The 25,516-nt window shown below is 42.9% G+C and overlaps 1 protein-coding gene across 1 annotated transcript in view; it reads left to right on the forward strand.

The window, feature by feature from the left end:
• The window catches only part of OSBPL10 (oxysterol binding protein like 10), a 182,827-nt gene that overhangs the window by 39,378 nt on the left and 117,933 nt on the right, over window positions 1-25,516 (forward strand). Inside the window, exons 2-3 of the mRNA XM_065400039.1 lie at window positions 14,539-14,714; window positions 15,930-16,009. Coding sequence (XP_065256111.1) covers window positions 14,539-14,714; window positions 15,930-16,009 — 256 coding nt within the window. The remainder of the gene's footprint in view (window positions 1-14,538; window positions 14,715-15,929; window positions 16,010-25,516) is intronic.

Genomic DNA, 25,516 nt, shown 5'->3' on the forward strand with positions numbered 1-25,516 from the left:
ATTGCTGGCACATGATGGCATATATAACATTGGTAGATGTGCAGGTGAACGAGCCCCAATGGCATGGCTGATGTGATTAGGTCCTATGATGATGTCGCTTGAATAGATATGTGGACAGAGTTGGCATTGGGCTTTGTTGCAAGGATAGGTTCCTGGGTCAGTGTTTTTGTTCAGTGATATGTGGTTGCTGGTGAGTATTTGCTTCAGGTTGGGAGGTTGTCTGTAAGCGAGGACAGGTCTGTCTCCCAAGACCTGTGAGAGTGAGGGATCATCTTTCAGGATAGGTTCTAGATCTTTGATGATGCGCTGGAGAGGTTTTAGTTGGGGGCTGAAGGTGACAGCTAGTGGTGTTCTGTTATTTTCTTTGTTGGGCCTGTCTTGTAGGAGGTGACTTCTGGGTACTCGTCTGGCTCTGTCAATCTGTTTTTTCACTTCAGCAGGTGGGTATTGTAGTTTTAAGAATGCTTGATAGAGATCTTGTAGGTGCTTGTCTCTGTCTGAGGGATTGGAGCAAATGCGGTTGTATCTTAGAGCTTGGATCCATTGGATCCAAGATACTCCCACCTTTTCATGCTCTCTGTATGTGTATATATATATCTCCTCAATATATGTTCCATTCTATGCATCCGAAGAAGTGGGCTGTAGCCCACGAAAGCTTATGCTCAAATAAATTTGTTAGTCTCTAAGGTGCCACAAGTACTCCTGTTCTTTTTGCGGATACAGACTGACACGGCTGCTACTCTGAAACCAGTAACTTGAAGATAATTTGATTAATCTTTACGATGTGGGTGCTCTTACTAGGTAGGTTAGCTTTAGTGGAGTACCTCAAGTGTATGAATTTGAGCTAACAGTGCAGTGAATATAAACCCTATTTAGTTGCAAGGTAATCCCCGGATACTTTTTTTAAGAGAGGCTTTCTTGAGAGGCCTTTTCTCTATCCCAGGGCTTCTCCTACCTAGCAAGAGGTTTTGTCCCAGAAATTGAAACCAAGAAAGGTCTCTTCCTGGGGTGTAGCTAGTAAGAAATTTGTGGCCTTTAAGCTAGCAGTTGTGGGACTTGAGTTAGGCCAATTAAATCTCCCAGGCAGTTTTCTGCCTTTTACTTGAGAACTTGGAATATGTGAGCCTGAAGAAAAGGAATGTATATACAGTGCAACAGTTTTGTAAGGCTTTTGAAGGCATATTCTATTTTAGTAGTGATGCCTCTTTGGTGTGGTGTGTTTTGGTTTGTGTGTAGTGGTTTTTATTTTTAAGCACATGAATAAACATTTCTGTGTGGAATAGTCTTCGGCTATGTCTACACTACACATTTCTGCCAGCATAGCTATGTTGGTTCAGGGTTGTCAAGAGGTGTGATCCCTGATATACACAGCAGAAGCCCCTAGAGTAGATGCAAAACTGTGTTTCATTTGGGGGTGGTGGAATAAGCAATACTATTAAAAGCTGTGTCCATAGTTTACCTATACTGGTAAACCACTCCTTGTGGAGACCTTGTCTTAGTTTCACACCATGATCTGGAAAAGATGGGGGGATTCCCTTTAGATTTTTGCATCAGATCCAGTCTTTGCCTCTAAGGTTGCCAACAAGGATGACAAGTGATAGTTGTGATGGTAGTTTCCTGATATAGGTCCCTGCCTACTCTGAACTGGACTGAACTCACTAACTCATTTCACATAGACAACTCAAAAGTACAAAGGGTAGTAACTTTTGATCACTACCAACCTGGGCTGGTTTTGAATCAGCAGCATGATGGAAAAACTCATGTATCCCACTACCCATGTATTCCATGAGTCTCTGAGGCCCATGAACTTGAGATTTAAAAAATGCAATGAAAGCTAGTCATGTACTGTGCATGTGACAGCTCTGCCAAATTGGGAGTGAAAACCCATTGCATTTTTTTTAAAGTTCAGCCAGCTATAACTGCTTAAATATTTGGTAGAATTAGCGGGGTAGATCATGATCAGTGACATTGTTGTAAATGTAGAATAATTCCTCCCCCTCCTTTTATTTGTGTTGCAGTAGCTCCAGAAGGCCCTAATCAGAAAACGGCCAGGTGCTTTGTGCAAACAGAAAAACATGCCCCCTGTCCTGAGATGCTTGCAATCTAAGAAGGTGGCTATAGTGGAGTTTATCCAAAGTTACAGTGATGAAGCCAGATTCTAATCTCCATTCAAAGTGTCTAGAATTTGACTTCTTAGAGATGAGGTGTGTGTGTGTTTCTTTAAGCTGTCACCTAAACTGTATTTTGGAGAAATTTTGGAGAAATGAAGTTGGAGTGTGAGTCCTTGGTTCATCAGGTGGTTTGTTGTGAGGCAATTTTAGATGTGAAGTCTGTATACCAAGCCTGTCAAATCTTATGGATGTTGTTGTGGAAAGTGACACTTTCATTACGCTTTTGTGAAAGACTGAATATCTTGGTAATGTCTTCAATTCATACTATGTTGTTTTTGGTACAGAAAAGAATAGACTTGATCTGTTGCAGGCTTCCTTGCCACTTGAGTTTGGCAGCAAGCTGTTCTGTATTCCAGCTATGCTGCTTGCATTTAATGGCCAAAGGGAAAGTATTGCAACCAATTTTCTCTTACTTCCCAAGGGCAACCAGCATTGCAGACTTCTGATGACACTGACTATAATGCCTTTCGTGATATTTTCACAGGTTTCAATAATACATATGGCCAGCAGCTGGTCTGAAAATTGCTATTGTGAGCGAAGGTGTAACTTAGCTAATTGTGAGTGAAGATATATCTACCCTCATTGATTTAGTGGATTTGTCATGTTCAATATCATACTTTTAAAAAGTAAATGTCCTTATCTGTTAACTAATAACACCACAGATTTATTAAAAGAACTGAAAAAAATCTAAATTTTACAATGCTCTTTAAGTGAACTACAAGAAGCAAATAATTTGGCAGTGAAAATAGACTAGACTAGTCGGTTTCACTTGTTTATAATCCACTTCTAGTCTACTGTACTTTCAGGTTTACTTGTTCTAGCTAGGGTTGTCAACTTTCTACTTGCACAAAACCCGAACACCCTTGCCCTGCCCCACCCCTCCTCCAAAGCCCTGCCCCTGCCCCGCCCCTTCTCCGAGGCCCCCCAACTCACCTCCTCCCCCATCGCTCATTCTCCCCCCTGTCGCTCACTCTTCCCACCCTCACTCACTCGCTCATTTTCACGGGGCAGGGGATTGGGGTGCGAGTGGGGATGTGGGCTCCAGGGTGGGGCCAGAAATGAGGAGTTCAGTGTGTGGGAAGGGGCTTCAGGCTGGGGCAGGGGGTTGGGGTGCGGGGTAGGGATGAGGGCTCTGGGCTGGGGCTGGGGCAGAGGGGGTTGGGGTGCAGGAGAGGGCTCTGGGTTGGGACCGAGGGGTTTGGAGGGCGGGAAGGGGATCAGAGCTGGTCAGGGGTGCAGGCTCTGGATGGCACTTACCTCAGGTAGCTCCCGGAAGCAGCTGCATGTCCCCCCCCCCCCCCCCAGCTCCTACGTGGAGGCGCAGTCAGGCGGCTCTGCCCGCTGCCCTGTCCGCAGGTGCTGCCCCCGCAGCTCCCATTGACCATGGTTTCCGGCTAATGGGAGCTCCAGAGCCAGTGCTTGGGTCAGGGGCAGCGTGCGGAGCCAGAGGGGGGACATGCTGCGGCTTCTGGGAGCCATGTGGAGCCAAGGAGCCTGCCCGAGCCCCGCTGCATCGCCAACCAGACTTTTAACAGCCCAGTCAGTGGTGCTGACCGGAGCTGCCAGGGTCCCTTTTCACCTGGGCGTTTCAGCCGAAAACCGGACACCTGGCAACCTAGTCTAGCACAAAATCTGTTTAAAAACAATTGTTTCCACTGGAATTTTAAAGAATTTTCCATGGAAGTGTTTTTGGTTAAGTGAAGTGAGGCCTTACACTCAGCTGTATGTCATTTGTCTGTCTATATCATAAGAAGTTCTGAAGACCACATTCAATCAATTCAGAAGTGTCAGGGAATGTTCTGGGTATCCGTGGGCAGAACTGTATTGATATTGGTTAAAACAGGAAAAACCTGATTTCCACTAACGTAGTGGCTATGATTATATAGGTTCCGGGTTCAGGGGTGAGCCAGTGACGTCACAGAGGCCTGTGGCCAGGGAACAGAGTCACGCTGGATACAGGGATGAGGCAGTGATCTCAGGCTGGGGCTTAAGATTAGAGGGCTAGAGAGCTTCCTCTGTTTGCAACACTGATTGGGCCTGATTTCAATGGAAATGAAGCCTCTTGCACCTCTGTGTTTGGTCAGTCTCCCTCTTAGGCAGCTGCCTCACCCTCTTCTCCCAGTTGGGTCCCTCAATTCTGAGGGTGGGATGACTAGCTGGAGTAGAGGGCAAGGGGGCCGGTTGAGTGTACGGCTTTACTTACGTAAGCAATGAAGTGTGTGACTCTAGATATTGTTCTTAAGTTATGTAAAACCTGTATTTTCAAAGTTTAAATTGGGGTCTTATAACAAAAAAGGGCAGTGGAGAGGGTCCTCCAAGGTGTCTAGAGTGGCTGTGTGGGACACAACCAATCAGGGCCCAGCACATGGGTGGCGAGTATCAAAGGCAGGGGAAGGCTCAACCTACTCAAGTTGCCTCTGTGGCCCCGCCCACACTCCACCCCCAGGCTCCCTCTTCTTCCCGCTGTGCTCTGCTGTGGCTCTTGGCCGGGGCCTGGGCCAGTGGCACTGGAACCGGGGGGACAAGGGGCCATAGCCATAGCCCCCCACTTTTTGAAAGTGGACGGGCCTGGCCCGTACACTTTTCATCGGGGCAGACCCCACCCCATTCCTCTCCTCTTCCCCCTGAGGTCCCACCACTCCAACCCCTGGCCAGGCCAGTGTGGAGCCTGGCCGGGAAGCTCGGCAGCTTTGGGGAGCCGCAGTGGACCCTTCACCTGCCTGGGGCGTAGCCCCCAGCCTGTGTCCCCACTCCCTGGCCGCCCGGAGCAGAAGGAAGGTCTGTGCCTCCATGCCGGCTCCCCACAGCTGCCTGCCTGGCTCTCCTCGACCCAGCTCTGGCTCGGGGGGAGGCCTCAGAGCCACAGCCTGTCCATGGTAAGAGCTGCACAGGCAGGTGTGAGGAACCGTGGAGTCGCGGACCCTCCACCTGCCCCAGGCAGCTGGGGACATGGGCCGGGGGCTGCTTGGGCCCCCCCGCACCACAGGCAGGTAGAGGGTCCACCGTGGCTCCCCACAGCTTTCGCCCGGCTCTCCTCATGGCTGGGCTGCGACTCTGAGCCCCCCTCTCATTCCCCCGGCTGGACCCTGGTCAGGGAGAGCTGCGTGGGCAGCTGTGGGGAGCCTGGGTCCCTCCACCTGCCCTGGGTGGTGGGCCTGGGACACGGGCAAGGACTCTGGTGAGGGACCCCGCCCCGCACTTTTGGGAGGGATCTGGTGCCCTTGTCCTGGGCTGGCTGGAGCCAGAGCTTGCGCCACCAGGTGCTCCAGGCCTGGGGGCTGTGCTGCCCGCCCACCCAGCGCTCCGGGCTGGGATGCGGGGGCCATGCTCAGCTGCCTGCGCGCTGGGTGCTCTGGGGCTGGGGAGGGGCCCCTCTGGGCTCCGGTGGGAGAACGGGGCAGGAGGTGGGGGGCCCTGGGCAGAAGGGGTGGGCCAGCTCCAGGCTAGCCTCCCCAAGCCCGTGGTTCACCTGCTGCCCATGGCCCAGCAGCCTAGTGTAAGAAGAGCTGCAGGGCCAGAGGGGGTTCAGTTCCTTGCTGGAGCTGAGGAGTGTGGATCGTGTGTGGCTGGCTGACGCAGCTGCAGAACCCTGGACAGGACAGCACTGCCAGAAGCCGGGGAGAGCGAGAAGGAGCTCTGAGCTGGTTGTTGAGACTCCATTAGGACAAGGCCTTGCGGTAGGGGCGAAGACGGTGTGGGGCTGCGGGGAAGTGGCCCAGGGAATTCGAGAAGTCGTGCAACATAAGGGACACAGCAGAGGTTGCTATCTACAGGGTCCCTGGACTGGGACCCAGAGTAGTGGGCCGGCCCAGGACCCTCCCTCCCCCTATTAGCCACAGGTGGGATGTGGCCTGGACAGTGAGGCACCCCAGAGGGGGAATTGAGCTATAGTGTCCCAGTTGGAGAGCTGTATCCAGGAAGCCCAAGAGGGCAAAAACATTGTCTCCAGGGAGGGAGCCCTGGGGCACTGCTCTATCCCAGCGCAGGGACAAACTGAGAGAGAGTGAGTGCAGGCGGGTGCACTCGGCCAAGGGGATGCTCACGAGAGCGAGTGCGCATCATTACAGGTCTCTACACAAAAAAGTAAATCTGAAGAGGTGTTCTATGTTGTGTGTCACTGATTCTGTGGTCTTATCTACGTTAGAAAGGGTTTGCTGGTATAGCTATACCAGCAAATACTCCTAGCATAGGCATGGCTTAAACTGATTTAAAAAAAAAATTCTTTTGCTGATATAGTTTATACCAGTTCCCCAAGAGAAATAAGCTGTACCAGCAAAAGGACTTCTTTGCTGATATAATTGCGTTTATACTAGGGCTTTATACCAGCATAGCTATGGTGATATAAAAAAAAAAATCACACCCAACTGACATAGCTCTACTGGTGTAACTTTTAAATGTAGACCAAGCATATAATACTCTTTTTTTTTTTTTTTTTTTTTTTTTTTTTTTTTAAATAAATAAATAAAAGAAATCTGATTTCCCCCAGCCTTTCTTGTGAAAGTGACGTCTTGGTCAGAAAAATATACACATGGATTTTTAACTAATTGAATTCTGAAGTTCTAGCGTAGTGTACAGGTTGTCTTGAACAATAAACTAGGACAATGTGACAGTCTTAGTAGACATGTGAGAGTTACTACTTACCAAACTTGTCTGGCAAATGCTGGAGTGTGCAATTCTATTATGGATGATCTATAATTACTGAGTGAAGGCTTGGCTGTGTTGCACCAAAACAAGAGACATTAGTAGTCTGAACAAATTTCACTTTTCTGGTAAAGCAAAATTAAAAGAGAGAGTATTCTGCAGTATATTTTGTCAGTGACTTGGGAAAACACTTATCTGAAGAACAGATTTTAAATGAAGAGAAGTTGGGTGGAGGAATCAACAGAACATCAATCGAGAAGAAAGCCACTGAAAAATTCAGAGCTGCCGTTTTCCTGTTGTAGCACTGGGTAATGTATTGCCTCTGTTCAGAAATAGTAAATGAGTTAGGAGGACACCAAATGATAAAAAGTGTATTAATTATTTTGAGATTATTGAAGTAATTAATAAATTGCCCATTTCTATCACAGATGCCAATATTGTATAACTCTGCTATTCCGATGGGTTAAATATTTGGCAGACTGGAAAACTGCAATGATCCAAGACTTGTATGTCAATGCATTTGCCCCCGGCAAGAAAAATGACTTAGACTGAAGATACCCAAGTAATGTAGTTCAGTTAGACATTGTATAAAACCTGGGCATAACTCTCCTAATAAGCCATAAAATCTAAAAACATTTTTCCAATTAAATCTTTTAATTGAAGAATATAAATATGTAAATCCTCCTGTGTCTACAGCAGTAAATTCTCATAGTAATAAGTCCACAAAATGCATATGAAAGAATTGGCTGTAGTTTGAATGACTGAACCTTTTTTAATTCTTTGCTTTTCCCCAGACAATAGAATGAAATATGGCCATATTTCATATTGTATGGTGTTTGTTTGCTTTGATTACGGTTAAGATGAATGTATGCAACAGATAGAAGTCAAGCGTATTAGAGTGAGTGGAGAGGATCAGTTGTTAAATAAGTACATTTCGGAGATTTTTCTAAGGTAAAGCAGAAGAGTTTGGAATATGGTAGGTAAATTAATAAGTTAATTGTAATGATTCAGTGGTATTGATGAGATCATGAATTACTTTTATAAAAAATCAAGCTTCTGATTAATTTACTTTGTTTTTTACTAGAAATGTCAGAAAACAATCAGCAATAATTTTTTTTTCATTAAGGAGGGCAGAGTGTGTAATATTGTTGTTTATAGCATCAGTAATGTGTCTGTTTTGGACCTGGCTGATGTACTCAAACAAACACTTGTTAAACAGTTATGGATGGTGACAATTTTAATGTTTGAACAGCAACATATCCTATCATATCTAACAGTAGTAATGTACACTGGCTTTACCTCTTATGCATTATGTAATGTAGGTTTAGATGACCAATCATTTTGATCATGAAAACAGATTGAATTAATTCATATAGGACCAAGATACATCAAATATAAACAATTATTGGGATATTTGTTATATAACTTCACTTTTCTGCTTAGAGTGGTGCTTAATCAGCTTTACCAGTGCCAAAGCAATAACATTTTAACTTGCTTTTAGTCACTCTTTTTAATGAACATTCATAACACAATCCATTCTATATGACCGTGTTGTCAATTGGGAGACATCGGTTAATGGTGCTATTGTTAAGTTAATGTGTCCTGTGTGTGTCTTTCTATTGTAAGTGTTTAGTATTATGTAATTTTCCCTATTATCCCCACCAGGACAGTTTCTGAAGGATATGGTAAAATTTTCATAAGTATTGATCTTTAAAACTAAATATAGAAATCTAGAGTCATGTATCATTGTTGGATAAATGTATATTGTGTGAAAGGAATGACAATAAAATGTAAAGGGAGAAAAAGATCTGAAGATTAAATAGATGTAAACAAGTTGGCACCAGAATTCTCTTTGTATAGTTTGTAATATTCTGAATAAATGACTTCCAGAACTCAAAGGGGAGATTTCCCCTGTACATTTTTCTTTTCTTTTATAACAATTTCCAAAAATGTATGTGATAGATGTCCATTCCCTCTCTTCTTCTCCACTGTTTTGTATATTCATTTTGTTTTTCCTTGTGGAAGGTAGAAATCTAATCCTTCCCTGTTCCTCCTGCACTTTGCTGATGCCTGAAGTGGGTCGTCTTAAGGCAAAGCCTCCTGTTTGTAACTGGCAAGACATTGGTTTTGGAAGAATGGATTCCCTCCATCTTCCTTTCCTCTGTGTCTTCTCTTGCCATATTCTCTTAGTAGTCTTGTTCTTCTCCCTTCATCATTGTTTAATCCCTCTCTCCATCTCCGTTATTCATGGCTTCTCCTTCAAAACCTTTTAGGGCACCTTCTAATCTCTCTCTTCTCTTCCTGCTTATGCCGTGGGAGTGTTGCGTTCAATTTCATGTAGCTCCCACATCTGCAATACCTCTGATGTATGTGTTTAAGTCAGTGGTTCTCAAAGTTTAGTACTGGTGACCCCTGTCACATAGCAAGCCTCTGAGTGTGACACCCCCCCCTTATAAATTAAAAACACTTTTTAATATATTTAACACTATTATAAATGCTGGAGGCAAAGCGGGGTTTGGGATGGAGGCTGACAGCTCACGACTCCCCATGTAATAACCTCGTGACCCCCTGAGGGCTCCCGACCCCCAGTTTGAGAACCCCTGGTTTAAGTTAAAGAGGGAAGTGGAGCACCAGTTGATGTTACCATAGGAGCTAACACTGTGTGGGACCTTTATAAGCAGTATTTCTATGCCACAGTCCGGGTCAGAGTGTGAGACTAGAGTAAGTCCCAGACCCTTTTCATCCTTTGGCCTATTCCTGGGTCAGAGAGCAACAGCACTGCCTAAATTGTATTGGCATGCTATTCCATTCACCTAAACTTGGCTGTCCAATATAAATTGTGGTTGTTATTATGTTTCTATAGAGAATTGCATTCTTTTTCCTTGATCCACATGGTAGAAATGAAGGAGATAGAACACTGAAAAATAATTAAGATTGGCATAGACCAACAGCAGCAACTTTTATTTACTTTAAATAAAATGCCCTAAAATGTTACTATTTAATTGTATAGTACCAAAAGTGTGTTTAGATATTTTACAGGTAGCTAAGACAAGGTCCCAGCTCTTAAAAGGTAGGCCAGATCTACACCTAAAACTTAGTTCAACCTAGCTACACCACTCAGGGCTGTGACAAATTTCATGCCTTCTGTGACATAGTTAGATTGACCTAACGCCCCCATAGATGTATTTAGGTCAATAGAATTCTTCTGTTGACCTAGCTACCGTCTCTCAAGGAGGTGGGTTTACTACAGTGATGGAAAAATCATTTCTGTCGCAGTAGTGTCTACACTACAGGGCTAAAGTGGTGTTGCTGCCTCTGTAGTGCTTGTAGGGTAGACATCACCCTAATACCAAAGTAGATGCCAGACAAATGAAAACTTTCTGATTGGTGTTATCTGAAGTTGTATATGCACAGGGAATGTTTTGTCTTACACATTTCTTATCCTGGTTTACAGGAACACTTTCAAAAATTACATGTTGATTAGAAAGAAATGGAAAGAGTGTTTGTTGAATTATGGATCTTTCCTGAATTAGGTATAATGGTAATTTGTGTGGGAAAGGGGAGACGATAATAACCTTTCTCAAAGGTGGCGTAAAATGCGAAATGTACTATACGCTGACCAAAAGGATGACCTGTCTAAAATGGTGGTAAGTGTGTTCACAGCTGAACATCGAAGGGATGGAAACAATGTAAATAAGATCTCAAGCCCAGGATGGCTTTCATGAGAACAATTTATTTAATTAGATAAATAAGTGATGTCATGAAAACAAACTGAAAGAGACTGTCAGTTGGACTGCTGGACAGATGCACTCAGATCAAGATGATTTAGAAACTTTTTTGTACCCTGCTTATTTAACAGGTAAATTCCTAAAATTACTATACTGGACAAAGATTAGAGAAAATACTTTCTTTAACCTTTCAGTTTTGTTTACTTTGTGGATTTTACAGTGTATTTTTATTACCCTTTTCATGTCGTTTCCTATATAGTTGGTGAGTCAGCTCTCTCATTTCTGTAAAATTTTCACACAACAAGAAAGAGGGAAAAATGTTTTAAAAGTAGGAAAACAGGATGCAAAATCACAGAGATTGACAGGGAGACTTATGGACTAGTATAATACATGCAAGTAATTTTATCTTTCCTTTTGAAATTGACTAAATTTCAGTCTGATGGTCTCCCTGTATCTCAAGATGCCTACTGCAAACTTTACCCCATGAAAGCTCTTGTCCAAACAGGATATGATTTATACTGCTTATTTTTGCCGTGTTGTGTTTTTTTTCTTACTGAAAGATAAAAATTACTGATTTATTTAAAATAACTTGAAATTTCTGGCTGTTGCTTTGGAATAAGTGTTAAGCCAATTTGAGGGAAGAGATACACAAAACTCTATACTTGACTAAATGGGGTGGAAGTTATACAGTATGGAGAGTTGCATGTTCCAAACCCCTGTATGACCTTTATCTATAGAGATGCAATACAAAAATGTCAAGGTTGTGGCTGGGCTTTCCAAAGGAGCCTGTGTGAGTTAAAATCCCCAGCTGTTATTGAATTTCAGTCAAAGTTTGGCACTTAATTTGCATGGGCTCCTTTGGAAAGTCCAGCCTAAATATTAATATTTTACTATAAATAGGTGAGCTGGTAACATTAAGTTTGTAAAACTGTATTTGGCTTGTGAAAATGGTAGAATGCTTGGTCACTACCTTACAGGCACAAATGGATTAAAATGTCAGATCAAAGCCCTCGCTAATAGTATTCTGTTTCCCCCCCCCCTTCTTTTCCTGGTCCACTGAATTCAGTAGGCTATTAAATAGTGTTCTTTGCTAGATTTAACATATTTATCAGTTATTTTATTTTAATATTGTAGCAGTTGGGGGCCCTAGTCAGAGATGAGTATCCCATTGTGCATAGATATCAGTCATACAAACAAGTAACACACAGACAATATTTGCCCCTGAGAGCTCAGAATTGTAAGTTTATGACCAGATGTGACAGAGAGATGAAACAGCCAAATAGTGGTGGTTGTGTGGGGATTCAGCTCATCACCTCCCTAGTCATTATCTCAGTAGTTAAGTTTTTTTTTGTAAGCAGAGGGATTTGAAGGGAGGTGAAAGTAGTGGTTCTACCAATTTTGTGATGGGCAGTTTTTCCCATAGCAAAAAGCATAGAGGCATGTGTCAGAGGAAGTGGGTGATTGAGGTTGGTGTCTTCATTGCACCATTAACCTCACTTTTTCTCTGTTAAAGTAAAAATGTTTTGGAAGAGTAGGTTTAAAGTATGAAGGACCTTAAAGGTGAGGACAAGATCCTTGTGTTTGATGCAAGGGAGAGTGTAGAGGCATGCAAAGTGGGGAGCAAAGCGGTTAGAACGAGTCGGGAAGATTGTCCTACCAGCAGCTTTGAGTGGACTTGACCAGCCTGAGACTGCAGCAATTGTGCCAGAGAGGTGAAGTTTGTTAGTTGAAATGTGAGATAAAGACTTGGACAAGAACTTCGAAAGCCTAGACAGACAGGGCAATGCTGGAAATAATGTGTAGGAAGCAGTGGCAAGATTTGGAGACAGTCTGGATGTGTGGGTCCAGAGATAGGGCTGAGTCAAAGATGACACCCAGGTTATTATTTTGTTTTGAAGGCAAGTTGCAGTTTTACAGACAAGAGCTGCAGAACTGTAAATCACTAACAGCACTTTGCAACTGACGTGAATCTGTGCATAGCAATATGAAACTTTGTTCTCTGTTCCCATATTAAATGTTTGATCCAGAAGGACAACAACAAATAATGCCCTGCCAAATGCTTACTTTAGTGTCATTACCCACATGTTATTAGGTGCTATAAGAGGCTACCTGCATCTGCGTAAGATCTTCTGTCTTATCTGCTGTGTTTAATAGACCATTTTTCCCGAAATAGGACAGAATTTTCAACTACTTTGGCAAAGGTTATACATTATTGAAGACTTGGTTCAGTGTACATGATTTAAAGATGGATTTATATGCATCAAGATTTCTACAGTTCTAAGATGGATTAGTAGAAATGCTTTGTGCTTCCAGTTCTTGAGTGTTGGGCTAGAGTAACTCAGTTTGAGATGGCTAAAGTGGAAGCATTTTCATTTTACATTTAAAATAAATATGAATTAGCTACTTAATCATCTCATCTGTACAAGTAGCAATAAATTTGTCCCCATTTATGTGGCAAATACTGTAATCTTAGCAATGGATTTATTATGCATTGGCCGATATAATCCATGTGTGGATGTGTGCAGATCGAAGTGGGGTTGTCTAATAGGTTAGGGAGGCAAAGAACTAAGTGGTGAGGATGTAAGGTGCTGCAATTTCAAATTCTGAGGTGAAGTGCAATGTTGTTGATCTATAAACTACTATTGATTAAAATGTCAGTTCTCTTCATACTGAGCTAGGCAACTTCTACTGTAAGTTTAATGGGAGGTGTTACTGTGATTTTGCACATATCTCCTGTAAATGTACTCTCCATCGGTTTGCTACACAAGTCATTCCTCTGTTCTCTCAAAGGCTTCTCTCAAAGCTGGGTGGGGAGGGGAGAGAGAGGGTGAAAAACACAAACTAAAGTAAGGACTTTTTGTAACTAGATGTTTATCAAATTTAGTGGACTATACTTTTGGAGTATTGTGTGACTTCCCCATCAATAGTTGACTGTTTCACCAATCTTAACATGTAAGCTTCAAATAAAGTGCTTACCTCAGGTAGTACTGCTTTAAGCAAACTCTCTTTTCATTTGGTCACATAAGACTTTGCTTTCATCCTTTATATCTTGATGGCTCTCTGAATCAGTGACTGTTATCCAGATGGATTTTCACTGGGACTGACATCTGCCTACTATTAGTTATTTGAATATCTGGATGGATGGGTTTCCCCCTGCTATTGGAATTTTATTGGCAAAGTGATAGATTTGCTGACTTGAAGATTCCCCTCCCTAAGCCCCCACCAACTGCAATCCTACAGGCTGGTTTCTGTACTTCCTACTTTAATTTCTAATGGGAACTGGATGTCTATATCCCTTAGACCAGCTTTGAAAATCCCAGCCATAATGGGACTTATGTGATATTTTCCCTTCTGATTATATTTTGTAATATCTTGTGTTCTGCTCAACCCTGTACAAAAGTATTTGCATATTTCCTTTTTAAAAAAGTATTGAGAGAAATGAGGGGGTCATATTTGCATATATAATTAGGCAAATAAGGCCCACCCTTTCGCATACAGTGCAAGTGGACTCAAGTGGCTGCAGAGGTGTCTCTGGGTATCTGGACAGATGATGTCATAAAAGTAGTAAGTGCCTTGCCAGGCACAGGGGCTTGTCACAAACCCAGAAGTGACAGGCATAAAATGCCATACTCACCTAGCTTTCCATTTTTGGCACATAGATATATTTGACAGGGCACCACATTTGGGATGTTTCAGTGAAATCTGTATGAGTGGAGGGGGGGTGACTTTCTTTAAAGATCACGTTCAATTAGAAACACCTTTTCCCATGTCCATTCATTGAACCTGGACTCTTCTGTATTATCACCAAACTGAAATAAAGGTATTGTTTTGATACATTTATCCTCAAGTGTACAGGATACTATATAACAAAAAATGTTTTCCTCCTTGTTTAACATTTCTGTGAAATTTAAATTAAATTTGACCCATGTTTGCTTTTCAGTAGCGGCGTGAAAAATTCTTTGAAAGAAAAACTATATAATTGTGGTTTCTTTGAACAGGTACTTTGTGCTGGATTTTGAGACTGGGATTCTGCAGTATTTTGTGAATGAACAAAGTAAAAACCAGAAGCCACGAGGAGCCCTGTCTTTAGCTGGAGCTATAATCTCTCTCAGTGACGAAGTGCCACACATGTTGGTAGTATACTTTGCTAATGGAGAGATATATAAACTGAGAGGTATAGTAATCTACTAGCTACTTCTTAAACATGCTTATACAAGACTAGCCTTTCCTCCCATTCTTGTAACTTTTTTCGTCTTTACCTTCTTTCACAATTATGACAAAAAATCAAGTTGAAGTTATGTTGATTATGGCTACCTTACTGCATGCTAGACAATACAGTGGAAAAATAACCTGCAATTTTGTACATTGCCGTAGGAAATTATACAATCTACTACACAAAACCAACTTTACATTCTTGATATATCTAAGGCTGGATCTAAACTTGAAAGTCTTACTGGTCTAACTTTTGGTTAGGGATACAATTTATTTATTTTACTTTTTACCCAAATAGTTATACTGTTGCAGACCCTAGTGTGGATAATTATACTGGTGTAAAGGCGGTTTCTTTCAGTACATGTATTCCCCTTCCCATATGGGAATAGCTGTACCAATATAAAGAACCTTTACACAGATATAACTGCATCCACACTACGGGTGGGTTGTACTGGGATAGTTTAAAGTGGCACAACTTTCTAGTATAATAAAAACCCTCTTTAAAAAAAAACAATCAAAGCACAAAAAATCACCAATTTTTATTTTTTTAGGCTTCCTTTATATACCATGAAGAAGGAGGAAAAAAGGCAACTTTTTAAGGTCCCAAAAGCACCTGCCAAAATAATATATTAAACTAATTATTTAATTAAATATTTCTTACTCCATCTTTTCCATTGCAAAGTAAAAATAGTTAAATTGATTATTTGGGGTAATCTTTATTTGGGAGCAAATTTAAAAAAAAATCTTGATGATTTAGTTGGGAATTGGTCCTGCTTTGAGCAGGGGGTTGGACTAGATGACCTCCTGAGGTCCCTTCCAACCTTGATATTCTATGATTCTATGATCTAATTCACAAAGTAACTGTATTTTAATAAATAAGAGTTTTTACTGCATCATATGGATGAATTAGCTGTGGAAAACTAGTTGTTTTTCTTCTTTCTTCAGTCACACGGTATCTTCTTAGGTTGAGGCTTAGGCTTTGTCTCTGAGAAAATGTTACTGATTTAACTAAATTGGTTTAGCCTGGTGCACTTTTACAAGGCCTCATGCAATAAATAGACTTAATTTCACTTAGGTAAGGTACTTTTAAACTGTTATCAAGTGCTGGAAACATTCCCTTTTCTGTAATGTCAATTGGCTTATGCACAATTCTTGCACTTTTTTGTTTCTGTTCTAGCTGCTGATGCAAAGGAAAAACAATACTGGGTGACTCAGCTCCGATCCTGTGCCAAACACCACACGGAAGGTAATTCTAAGGTAAATAATAATGGGAAAGAAATAGCATTGTTGGATATAACTGGAGTAAGTGAAGAACAGGATAACATGAAAAATTAATCCATTAATAACAGCAGTCAACTTCTATTTGTATAGCATTTTTTTACATTTCTCTCAAAGCCTTTCATAAATAACACACGCTAGTGGTGTCTATTCTGCCTACATTTCAGCTTTAAGATAAAGTAGCATGAGTAAGTGTTGAGAGGGAGGTAGATTGACTAGACAGTGGAATTTAGGGATTTCCAAAGGGAATAAACATAGGAAGATATTGTGATTGCTTCATATCTTTTGGTTAATGTATGGCACTTCAGAGGTCTGAAGCGTGTTACTAAACAGCTGGAATAATAAAGGTTTAATAGGTTAGGAAAGTAGCTGGGAAGTTAGTCCATACATAGACTTGGGTATGAAAATGATTATACTGTGTGATAAGGCAGCATATCAATGTGGTAGTATAAATCACTGAAAATTGTTTGGTTTCAAAGAATAATTGGTGGTCTTGTTTGCTTCCAAAGTTAGATAAGAAAAAGTTGAGCTTGCTAACATTTTACAAATTGAAGTATGGAATTCTTGAAAGATGTAAAGTGAATATTGAGGGATAATATGTAATTTTTCTTCTTTTACAAAGAGGGGACTTGATTTGGAGGATAGATAATGATATATGGAGTCCAGCCTCTGCCACTGGTTCAAATCTGGTCTGTCTATGGCTCAAGTTAATAGTTTGGATCTGTGGGTTTGTCTACACTAGTTTTTCAAACTTGAGTTAATTGATTGCTAATTAACTTGAGTTATCTAACACGTTTGTACACATTAGTCTGGACACTCCACAAAAGTTTGTCTGTCTACCCTCTACCTAATGTAAACCATTTGTGTTGTGGAACAAATATTTGTGAAGTGCCAAGACTAGGGTGTACAAATGTGTTGGCTAACCCGAGTTAATTAGCAGTCAGCTAACTTTAGTTAAAGGTTCTAGTGGAAGGATACCCTTTGTGAAGTGAGTCGGTAATCTCATTCCAGTTGTTAATAGTGGGCAGTTTCCCAGCATCTTTACTGATCCTTTCCTAGCTTTAAATACTAAGTTTTCAATTATTTGATTTTACATTTCTTTTTAGAAAAGTAGGCTTTTTTTATTTGCCACCTCAAGTGGATAAATCCTGATCTTGTTCAAATACTCTATTTTTAAAAAAACCTCCCCTCTTGATTCATGAAAATGTAAAATTGAAACTGAGCTACATAAAATAAGTAACTTACAGGAGAAAAACAAGTGCATTTTCTAGATTAAAATTTTGATTTAAGGGGAACTGGGTGTCCATTGCATTTTAAACATACAATAATATTAGTAAACAGACCATGGAGGATCGTATCTAAAATACAGATTAATATTAAAAATTCAGAAAGAAACAGAGAGACTGCTTGGCTCCCAGCAGTAATACATGAATATTCATGTCTGAAGACATAGACTTATTTATAATTCAGATAAAATAAGGAAATTGCTTATTTTTCTAGGAGAACACACAGTTTAGGGAAGGGGGCTCTCAAACTGTTCAAAGCTCATCTTAACAGAGTTATTGTCTCGTGGACCCACCTCCCTTTCCTGTTCATTATAGTGTGGACTACCTCCCCTTTGTTGCTGATCAAATAACACCCTCCTGGCATCTGCAGCAATTGCTTACATGGGAAAGTACATTACATGTTTTCCTAATTTTACTTTAGTTTCTTTTGAGTGCAGTTTAGCAGCTGGAAACATAGAGGAGAGTAGCACCATGTGGCTAGCAGACACTCCATAGATAGCTGCTGGTTTGTGGACCAGACTTCAGGAAACATTTGTTTAGGGCAGGCCTGCACAACTCGTAAAGCAGTGAGGGCCATATTACTCCAAAGAAAACAGCTGAGGGCCGAACCACCCCCCCAGCGCTGCCGAACCTCTCCCCAGTGCCATCCAGCCCCCTGAAACAACCCCCCCAGCGCTGCCAAAACACCCCCCCAATGCTGCCCAGCCCCCCCGAAACAACCCCCCCCAGCGCCGCCCGCCCCGCGGAAACAAACCCTCCTTCCCTAGCGCCGCCCCACCGAAACAGCGGTATTGAACCTCGCTAATATGTTATAGCGGGCCCCTAAGGTAGTATAATTAAGGTAAAAGAAAACTGTTTTTTTGCTAGAAGTAGAATAAGATCTTCCCCCCACTTTGTAATCAATTGCCCTGTTGAATGAATGAGGTGTGAATGAGGAAGGCATGGAAGGCAGGCACCTCCAGTCAGCTGCAACCCTTGGAGAGGGGATGGGAGCCAGACCAGATCAGTAGAACAGGTCAGCCACCAACTCGCCGCTCGCCTCCTCAGCCCCCCACCCCGGCCGCTGGCTCACCTGCCTCCCCCACCCACTGCCTGCCCACTCGCCTCCTCAGCTCCCCTCCCCCGCCGCTGGCTCACCTGCCACTGCCTGCCCGCTCACCTCCTCAGCCGCCGGCTCACCTGCCCCCCCCCGCCACTGCCCCCCTGCTCACCTCCTCAGCCCCCCGGCTCGCCTACTCACCCCCCGCCACTGCCCGCCTGCTTGCCTCCTCAGCCCCCGTCCCTCACCCGCTGTTTGCCTACTCTCCCCCCGCGAGCCGCACAGTGAGCCCACCTACTCTCCCCCCGCGAGCCGCACAGTGAGCCCACGTGGGCCGCATGCGGCCCCTGGGCTGCATGTTGTGCAGGCCTGGTTTAGGGAATATAGAAGTTAGAACATGATACTATGGTGTGTTGTTCAGTTACAGTATTGCTAGTAGGTTTGCTTTGCAAATGTCATACAATCTATTTTAAATTGCTCTGTAAGGATCATTCAATTTTGCATGATGCAGTTCTGGTTTAAGGAAAGGAAAAGCAATAACAGATGTACATTTTCCTTTTAAACACCACACCAAAATTGTAATTCACAGTATGATGCTTGTTAATTTCAGTCCCCTGCAGAGTGCTCACAAGAGCAGAACAGGCATAGAAATAGAGGAATGGCATGACAAACTTCATATGTATGAAGTTAGTACTAATCAATATCTACAGTAAGTTTTGTTTGGGGTACACAGCTGAGGCTGGGATTTTCAAAAGTACTAACTTAAGAGACATGAGTCCCATTGAAGCTCAATGAGACTTGTCCTCTTAACTTTGCAGTGATGACAAGCTTTAACTCGGGTGTTGCCCCAAACTCATCATCAAGTGTGGTGGTGATTTAACTCGAGATAGCTGGTCCATCAGGGGGTGCAGGCTAAAACTTGAGTTAGAACAACTCAGTCAGCTGCTAACATGACCACTCTGCATTATGGATGCAGGCTAGCTCCACTTAAGTACCACTAGTCCTCAGATACTTTCCCCTATCTCAGCAAGAGAGAGACTTGCTGGTGCTAAACTGGGTGTCAGTTCCCTGTCACCCCAGTCTGTTAGCCACCCAAACAATCTCAGCTCTGCCATCCTTTAGTGCTCCCTATAGTGCCCAGCCCCTATCACTAGATACTCATAGTAATTACCAAGTCCTCTGTCTCCAAAGAGACTTACATATCACTGGAAGGTTACAACTCAAGATCAGGTCCTTTCTAACAGCATCGCACTGTAATTTATTTATAGTGAGAACAAATACAGGTTTATTAACAGAAAGAGATTCACAGATTCAAGTAAGTATTCAGAAAGGAAACATGCTTACAGATAAAACAAAAGTGTAATATGCTTCTAAAAGACTCATCGTAACTTTGACAAGCTACACTCCTTTGAGAGAGTTTCTCACCCTCAAAGTCCTTTTGCAGAGCTTGCTGATTTTCAATCAAATCAGGATCCAGATTTTTCATGAACCACCTCCCTCTGTATTAAAGGGTGTTCGTCAGTGAAATGGATAACCAAAGGGGATTCTTGTAGTCCAGCAAACCTTTGAAATGTATCCTTTTGAAGAGTACCCTCAGATAAGACTGTCCTCCCATGCTGCTTGTTCCTGGGTGCCAGTGCCATGCTGCCTTTACACCCCCCTTTTTAACTTGTTTTTCCTGTTTACTTCACTTGCAAGTGTGAAGTGGCTTCGCAATGGTTAACTTACATTAGAGACAGAGATAGTTGAATAGCAGAAGACCTCTTTGCCCATTCTGCCTTGTTAGACTTTACAACATAATATCAGGAAGTATCCATAAGTCTTCCTACAGTGTTAATACATACATTTCACAATGATGATAATGATCAATGTCTCACTGGTTTTCATTTGATATCTCACTTGACGTGATTTATAGAGAAATACTGTGACAGCAATATGTTAGGTGTAGTGTGTTTCTCAGTCCTAATAAGAGGACCCAATGGGTCTCTGTTTCACAATCCCATAAATTAAAAACACAGAATAATAGAAAAAGGGCTGCCTATAGATATAACCAACCCTTCCACAACTGGAAGGAGACTGAACATACAGCAATAAATCAATGACCGAAAACTCTCTAAGAAACAGGTATTAAATTAGCTATCTATTTATTTTAATCATAGAATTGTAGGACTGGACGGGACCTCAAGAGGTCACCTAGTCCAGTCCCCTGCACTCATGGCAGGATTAAGTATTATCTAGACCATCCCTGACAGATGCTCATTAAAAATCTCCAATGAGGAGATTCCACAAACTCCCTAGACAATTTATTCCATTGCTTAACTACCCTGACAGGAATTTTTTTCTAATGTCCAACCTTAACTCAGAGGTTAAGGAGAACAATTTTTCTCCCGTTTCCTTGTAACAACCTTTTATGTACTTGAAAACTGTTATCGTGTTCTCCCCCCCCCCCCCCAGTCTTATCTTCTCCAGACTAAACAAACCCAATTTTTTCAATTTTTCCTCATATGTCCTGTTTTCTAGACTTTTAGTCATTTTTGTTGCTCTTCTCTGGACTTTCTCCATATCTTTGTTTGTCCACATCTTTCCTGAAATGTGGCACTCAGAACTGGGCACAATACTCCAGTTGAGGCCTAATCAGTGTGGAGTAGAGTGAAATAATTACTTCTCGTGTCTTACTTACAACACTCCTGCTAATACATCCCAAAATTATGTTTGCTTTTTTTGCAACAGTGTTATAGTGTTGACTCATATTTAGCTTGTGATTTACTATCACCCCCAGATGCCTTTCTGCAGTACTCCTTCCTAGGCAGTCGTTTCTCATTTTGTATTTGTGCAACTGATTGTTCCCTCCCAAGTGGAGTACTTTGCATTTGTCCTTATTGAATTTCATCCTATTTACTTCAGACCATCTCTCCTGTTTGTCCAGATCATTTTGAATTATAATCGTATCCTCCAAAGCACTTGCAACCCCTCCCGGCTTGATATTGTCCGCAAACTTTATAAGTGTACTTTCTATGCCATTATCTAAATCATTGATGAAGATATTGAACAGAACCGGATCCAAAAGTGATCCCTGTGGGACCCCGCTCAATATGTCCTTCCAGCTTGACTGTGAACCACTGATAACTACTTTCTGGGAATGGTTTTCCAGCCAGTTATGCACCCACCTTATAGTAGCTCCATCTAGGTGTATTTTCCTAGTTTGTTTGAGAAGGTCATGTGAGACAGTATCAAAAGCCTTACTAAAGTCAAGATAAATCACTTCCTTTCCTATTCACAAGGCTTGTGAATGTTAGTGAGTGCCAACTTAAAATCCATATTTCCTCTCTGTCCCTTGATCTGTTGGTAAGAAAGTGTCACTCAGTCATAGGCACCGTATTTTAGTCTCTAGTTGTAGTAGTTTGTATTGTGGCTCCATCAGAACCCCATATGGTAAGTAGAATAAGGCAAGGAAGAGTATTTAGATGGGGATGTGTGCAAAATGTATGGTTTGGGTCAGAGGCGGCAGGTTTGGATAATTTTTGGTGGTGCCCAAAAGACGTCCAAGTCCTGCCCCTCTCCCCCCTGGCCTAAGGCTCTGGGAGGGAGTTTGGGTACTGGGTGTGGGCTCTGGGCTGGGGCAGGGGGTTGGGGTGCAGGAGGGGGGTCAGAGGGTCGGCGTTTACCTCGTGCGGTGTCAGCTCCCGAAAATGACCCGCACACCCCTCTTGCAGTGACTTGGCACTCGGGGAAGGGGCAGCGCATGGAGACCGCCCACCCCCTCCCTGGGGCCGGCAGGGACGTGCCGGCTGCTTCCTGGAGAGTGTGGAGCGGGTGGGCAGGAAGCTGCTTTAGGCTGTGTCTACACTGCCACTTTCAGCGCTAAAACGTCAGTCATTCAGGGGTGTGAAAAAACACCCCCCTGAGCGACAAAAGTTTTAGCACTGAAAAGCGCCGGTATAGACAGTGCTCCCGGCGATAAAGCTAACATCTCTCATTGGGGTGGTTATTTTTTTATTGCCGGGAGAGCTCTCCCCCGGCGATAAAGCGTGACTACACATCCCACGTCACAGTGCTGCCGCAGCCGCGCTGTAACGTGGGTAGTCCCGCCGCCCCTGGTTTGGATAATTTAGTACGGGGTCGGCAACCTACGGCACACGTGCCAAACACGGCACGCGAGCCGATTTTGAGTGGCACGCTGCCTGCCCGGTGAGAGGAGGAGGAGGAGGGGCCGGAAAGCACCATGCTGGGGGAAGAAGCGGGGGAGGAGGGAAGCTTGGCTGCCGCAGGACCAAGCTTCTGCCTCCTGCCTCCACAGGGGAGAGCGGTGGGGGGGGGGGGGTCCCGGCCCCCAGCCCCCAGCCCACTCAGCCGCCCCGCCCACCGCTGTCCCCTGTGGAGGCAGGAGGCAGAAGCTTGGTCCTGCGGCAACCAAGCTTCCCCCCTCCCCCGTTTCTTCCCACAGCGTGGTGCATTCCGGCCCCTCCTCCTCCCCCTCCCTCTCCCTGCCGGCGATGGCCCTTGAGAGGGGGAGGGGGAGCGGAGCAGAGCCGAGCAGCAGCGTCCTCGTTGCTCCATAGAGCAGGCAGAGAGAGGTAGGGACGGGCCTTGGGGAAGGGGTGGAACAGGGCATATCCCTTCCAGCCCCCTGCCATGAGCCGCTCAGGGCAGGGAGCACCCCCACGAGCCGAGCACCCCAGCCCTCTGCCCTGCACCCCCCACACCCAGCCTTCTGCCCTGCACCTCCACACACCCCCAGCCCTCTGCCCTGACCTCGAGGAATTTGCAGTATGTTATCTTAACTTAAAAATATGTCCCAAGTATGGCATTTATGTCAGGTATGCACAAAGCATATGCATGGTGCCTTTTTTTGAGTTTTGATTAATCTAAATATGTACCATAGTCACAGACAGTTCAGATAAACTCTACTTTAGTCAAGTAAAAAAAATGTTCAGTCCCTTTTTGTTAATTTGTTAATCTTTATCAGTGGCAGTCTTGATCTGATATGACATTTTGACAAGTCTTCTCTCTTGTGTGGTGAAATTTTATAGGTTACTAAAATTTCATCTTCAGTAATCTCCCAAAGGAATAATATAAGTAAGATGATTATAAGAGCAGAACTATATGAAAGATAAGTTAGATGCAGTAACTATTTCATAAAACTGAATAATAAATGCCATTTTATTTTTATACTGTGTTTGATCACACTTCACTTCAAAGTGCTTCTGCAGAGAACTAAAAAAAAATTCAGAATTGCAACTTCTTTAATCTTGTCATGTGGGTAGGCACTTGGTTTTGGATAAATAACCACTTACTTTGGGATAACTCTGGTATGTTAGAACTTCACATAGGGCTGAATTTACTAGAAGTAAATAAAGGTATGATATTTTTGTGAGCTGTAGCCCGTTTTAATAAAGAGAGAACATCTACTAAACCAATCAAAACACACCCTGTTATTGAATGTTCAAAGCTGCCCTACATCCAGCTCTAAATCTGAGCCTTATTCAGGACGGGGTGGTGGAGCAGAGGAGCTGTTCTCAAATTAGATGGAAGGTAGGAGGAGGAAGAACAGGGGTTGAGGCAATGACTGAAGAGATAGTAAGGATGGACTGAGTGAGCTGCTCCTTCCCTAACCTGCTTGGCATCCTATAGAGGATGTAGGCACAGCATTTCGGAGTGAGCTTGCCAGCTTGGGTCCACAGGCTTGGGCTTGCGGGGCTCAGACTAGTGCGTTCACAATAGCTGTGTAGACAGTGCTTGGAAGTTGTGGCTTGGGCTGGAGTTCAGGCTCTGAAGTGTACGGAGAGAGAGGTGGGCTTCAGATCTTGTTCTGAAAAATATCCCATTACCAGGATTCTCCCTTCCCCCTTTTACCATTGGATACATTATGTTGGTAGTCAGATTTTTAAAAGGAAAAATCTATATTGTATGTTTATCATACCGGAAGTATGTGATGTTTTGATATACTTAGATACAGCCTATTTCAGTAAGCCTTCTAATAAGAGGGAAGGCTCGAGTCATCAGAGGTAAAGAATCTAGATTCCCCAGTGTTGTAAATATCTTCAGTTGTAATTGTATCTAAGCAATACCATATAACCAAAGATAACTTAAAAACAATAAGCCTCTCATTTTAGTCCAAGTTCTGTTTAACACAAATGGAAAACACCAGCAATGATGGTTAGTTTAATGGATGGCTGATGCTTATAACTGCAGTTAGTCACGGTAGCAAACCCTGCACTTAGCCATGTTTGCAGGATTGGGTTATGACTTCTGAAGCGTGTTTGTGTATGATGAGGATATACATTAAACCAGATCTATGTACTCTGTGTTTTGTTACACTGCATAGAGAGCAACAGAGGGTCCTGTGGCACCTTTAAGACTAACAGAAGTATTGGGAGCATAAGCTTTCGTGGGTAAGAACCTCACTTCTTGCATCTGAAGAAGTGAGGTTCTTACCCACGAAAGCTTATGCTCCCAATACTTCTGTTAGTCTTAAAGGTGCCACAGGACCCTCTGTTGCTTTTTACAGATTCAGACTAACACGGCTACCCCTCTGATACTTGACTGCATAGAGAGTAGTCTCAGTATGTTCTGCACGTGTAGGGCTTATAGTATCAGGTTCTGACATACCAGATGTCTCAATCTTTTGGCTGAGTGTAGAGGTAATTGCTCTCCTAAAATATGTAACAAAGTCCCCTCCTTGCCTCTTTTATATGTGTTGGTAAAATGGATTATCTGGAGTGACAAAATTTACTATTACCATGACTGTTATACACAATGTCTGACTTTAATCCCAATGCTAATTATAAATTAAGCTTGTCAGTTTTAGATCTAATACCTTTTAATGAAAGTGACAGTCATTATACATGATTGCAGGGTCATTAACTAGCCTTTGAGGGATAAAAAGGAGAATACTTTCAGTTGCTATTTACTGGCCAAATTACAATATACTGTTTCAAATTTGAGGCCATTCTGAGTATATAGGCACTACTGGTGAAAATAAGACTTCCTCTTCCATTTCCATTCACTTATTACAATAATTCTCTTTGCAACTATGAAAACTCATCTACCTGTTCTTTGCAAGTATGAATATATAGAACTTGTATGTAGAAATAGTGGGATCATACCTGTATTTTACTCAAAATATTGCATCTATGCCACCCTCATTTTTATTAAAATGTT

This window comes from Emys orbicularis, chromosome 2 (assembly GCF_028017835.1).
Source record: "Emys orbicularis isolate rEmyOrb1 chromosome 2, rEmyOrb1.hap1, whole genome shotgun sequence".
Classification (NCBI taxonomy): domain Eukaryota; kingdom Metazoa; phylum Chordata; order Testudines; family Emydidae; genus Emys; species Emys orbicularis.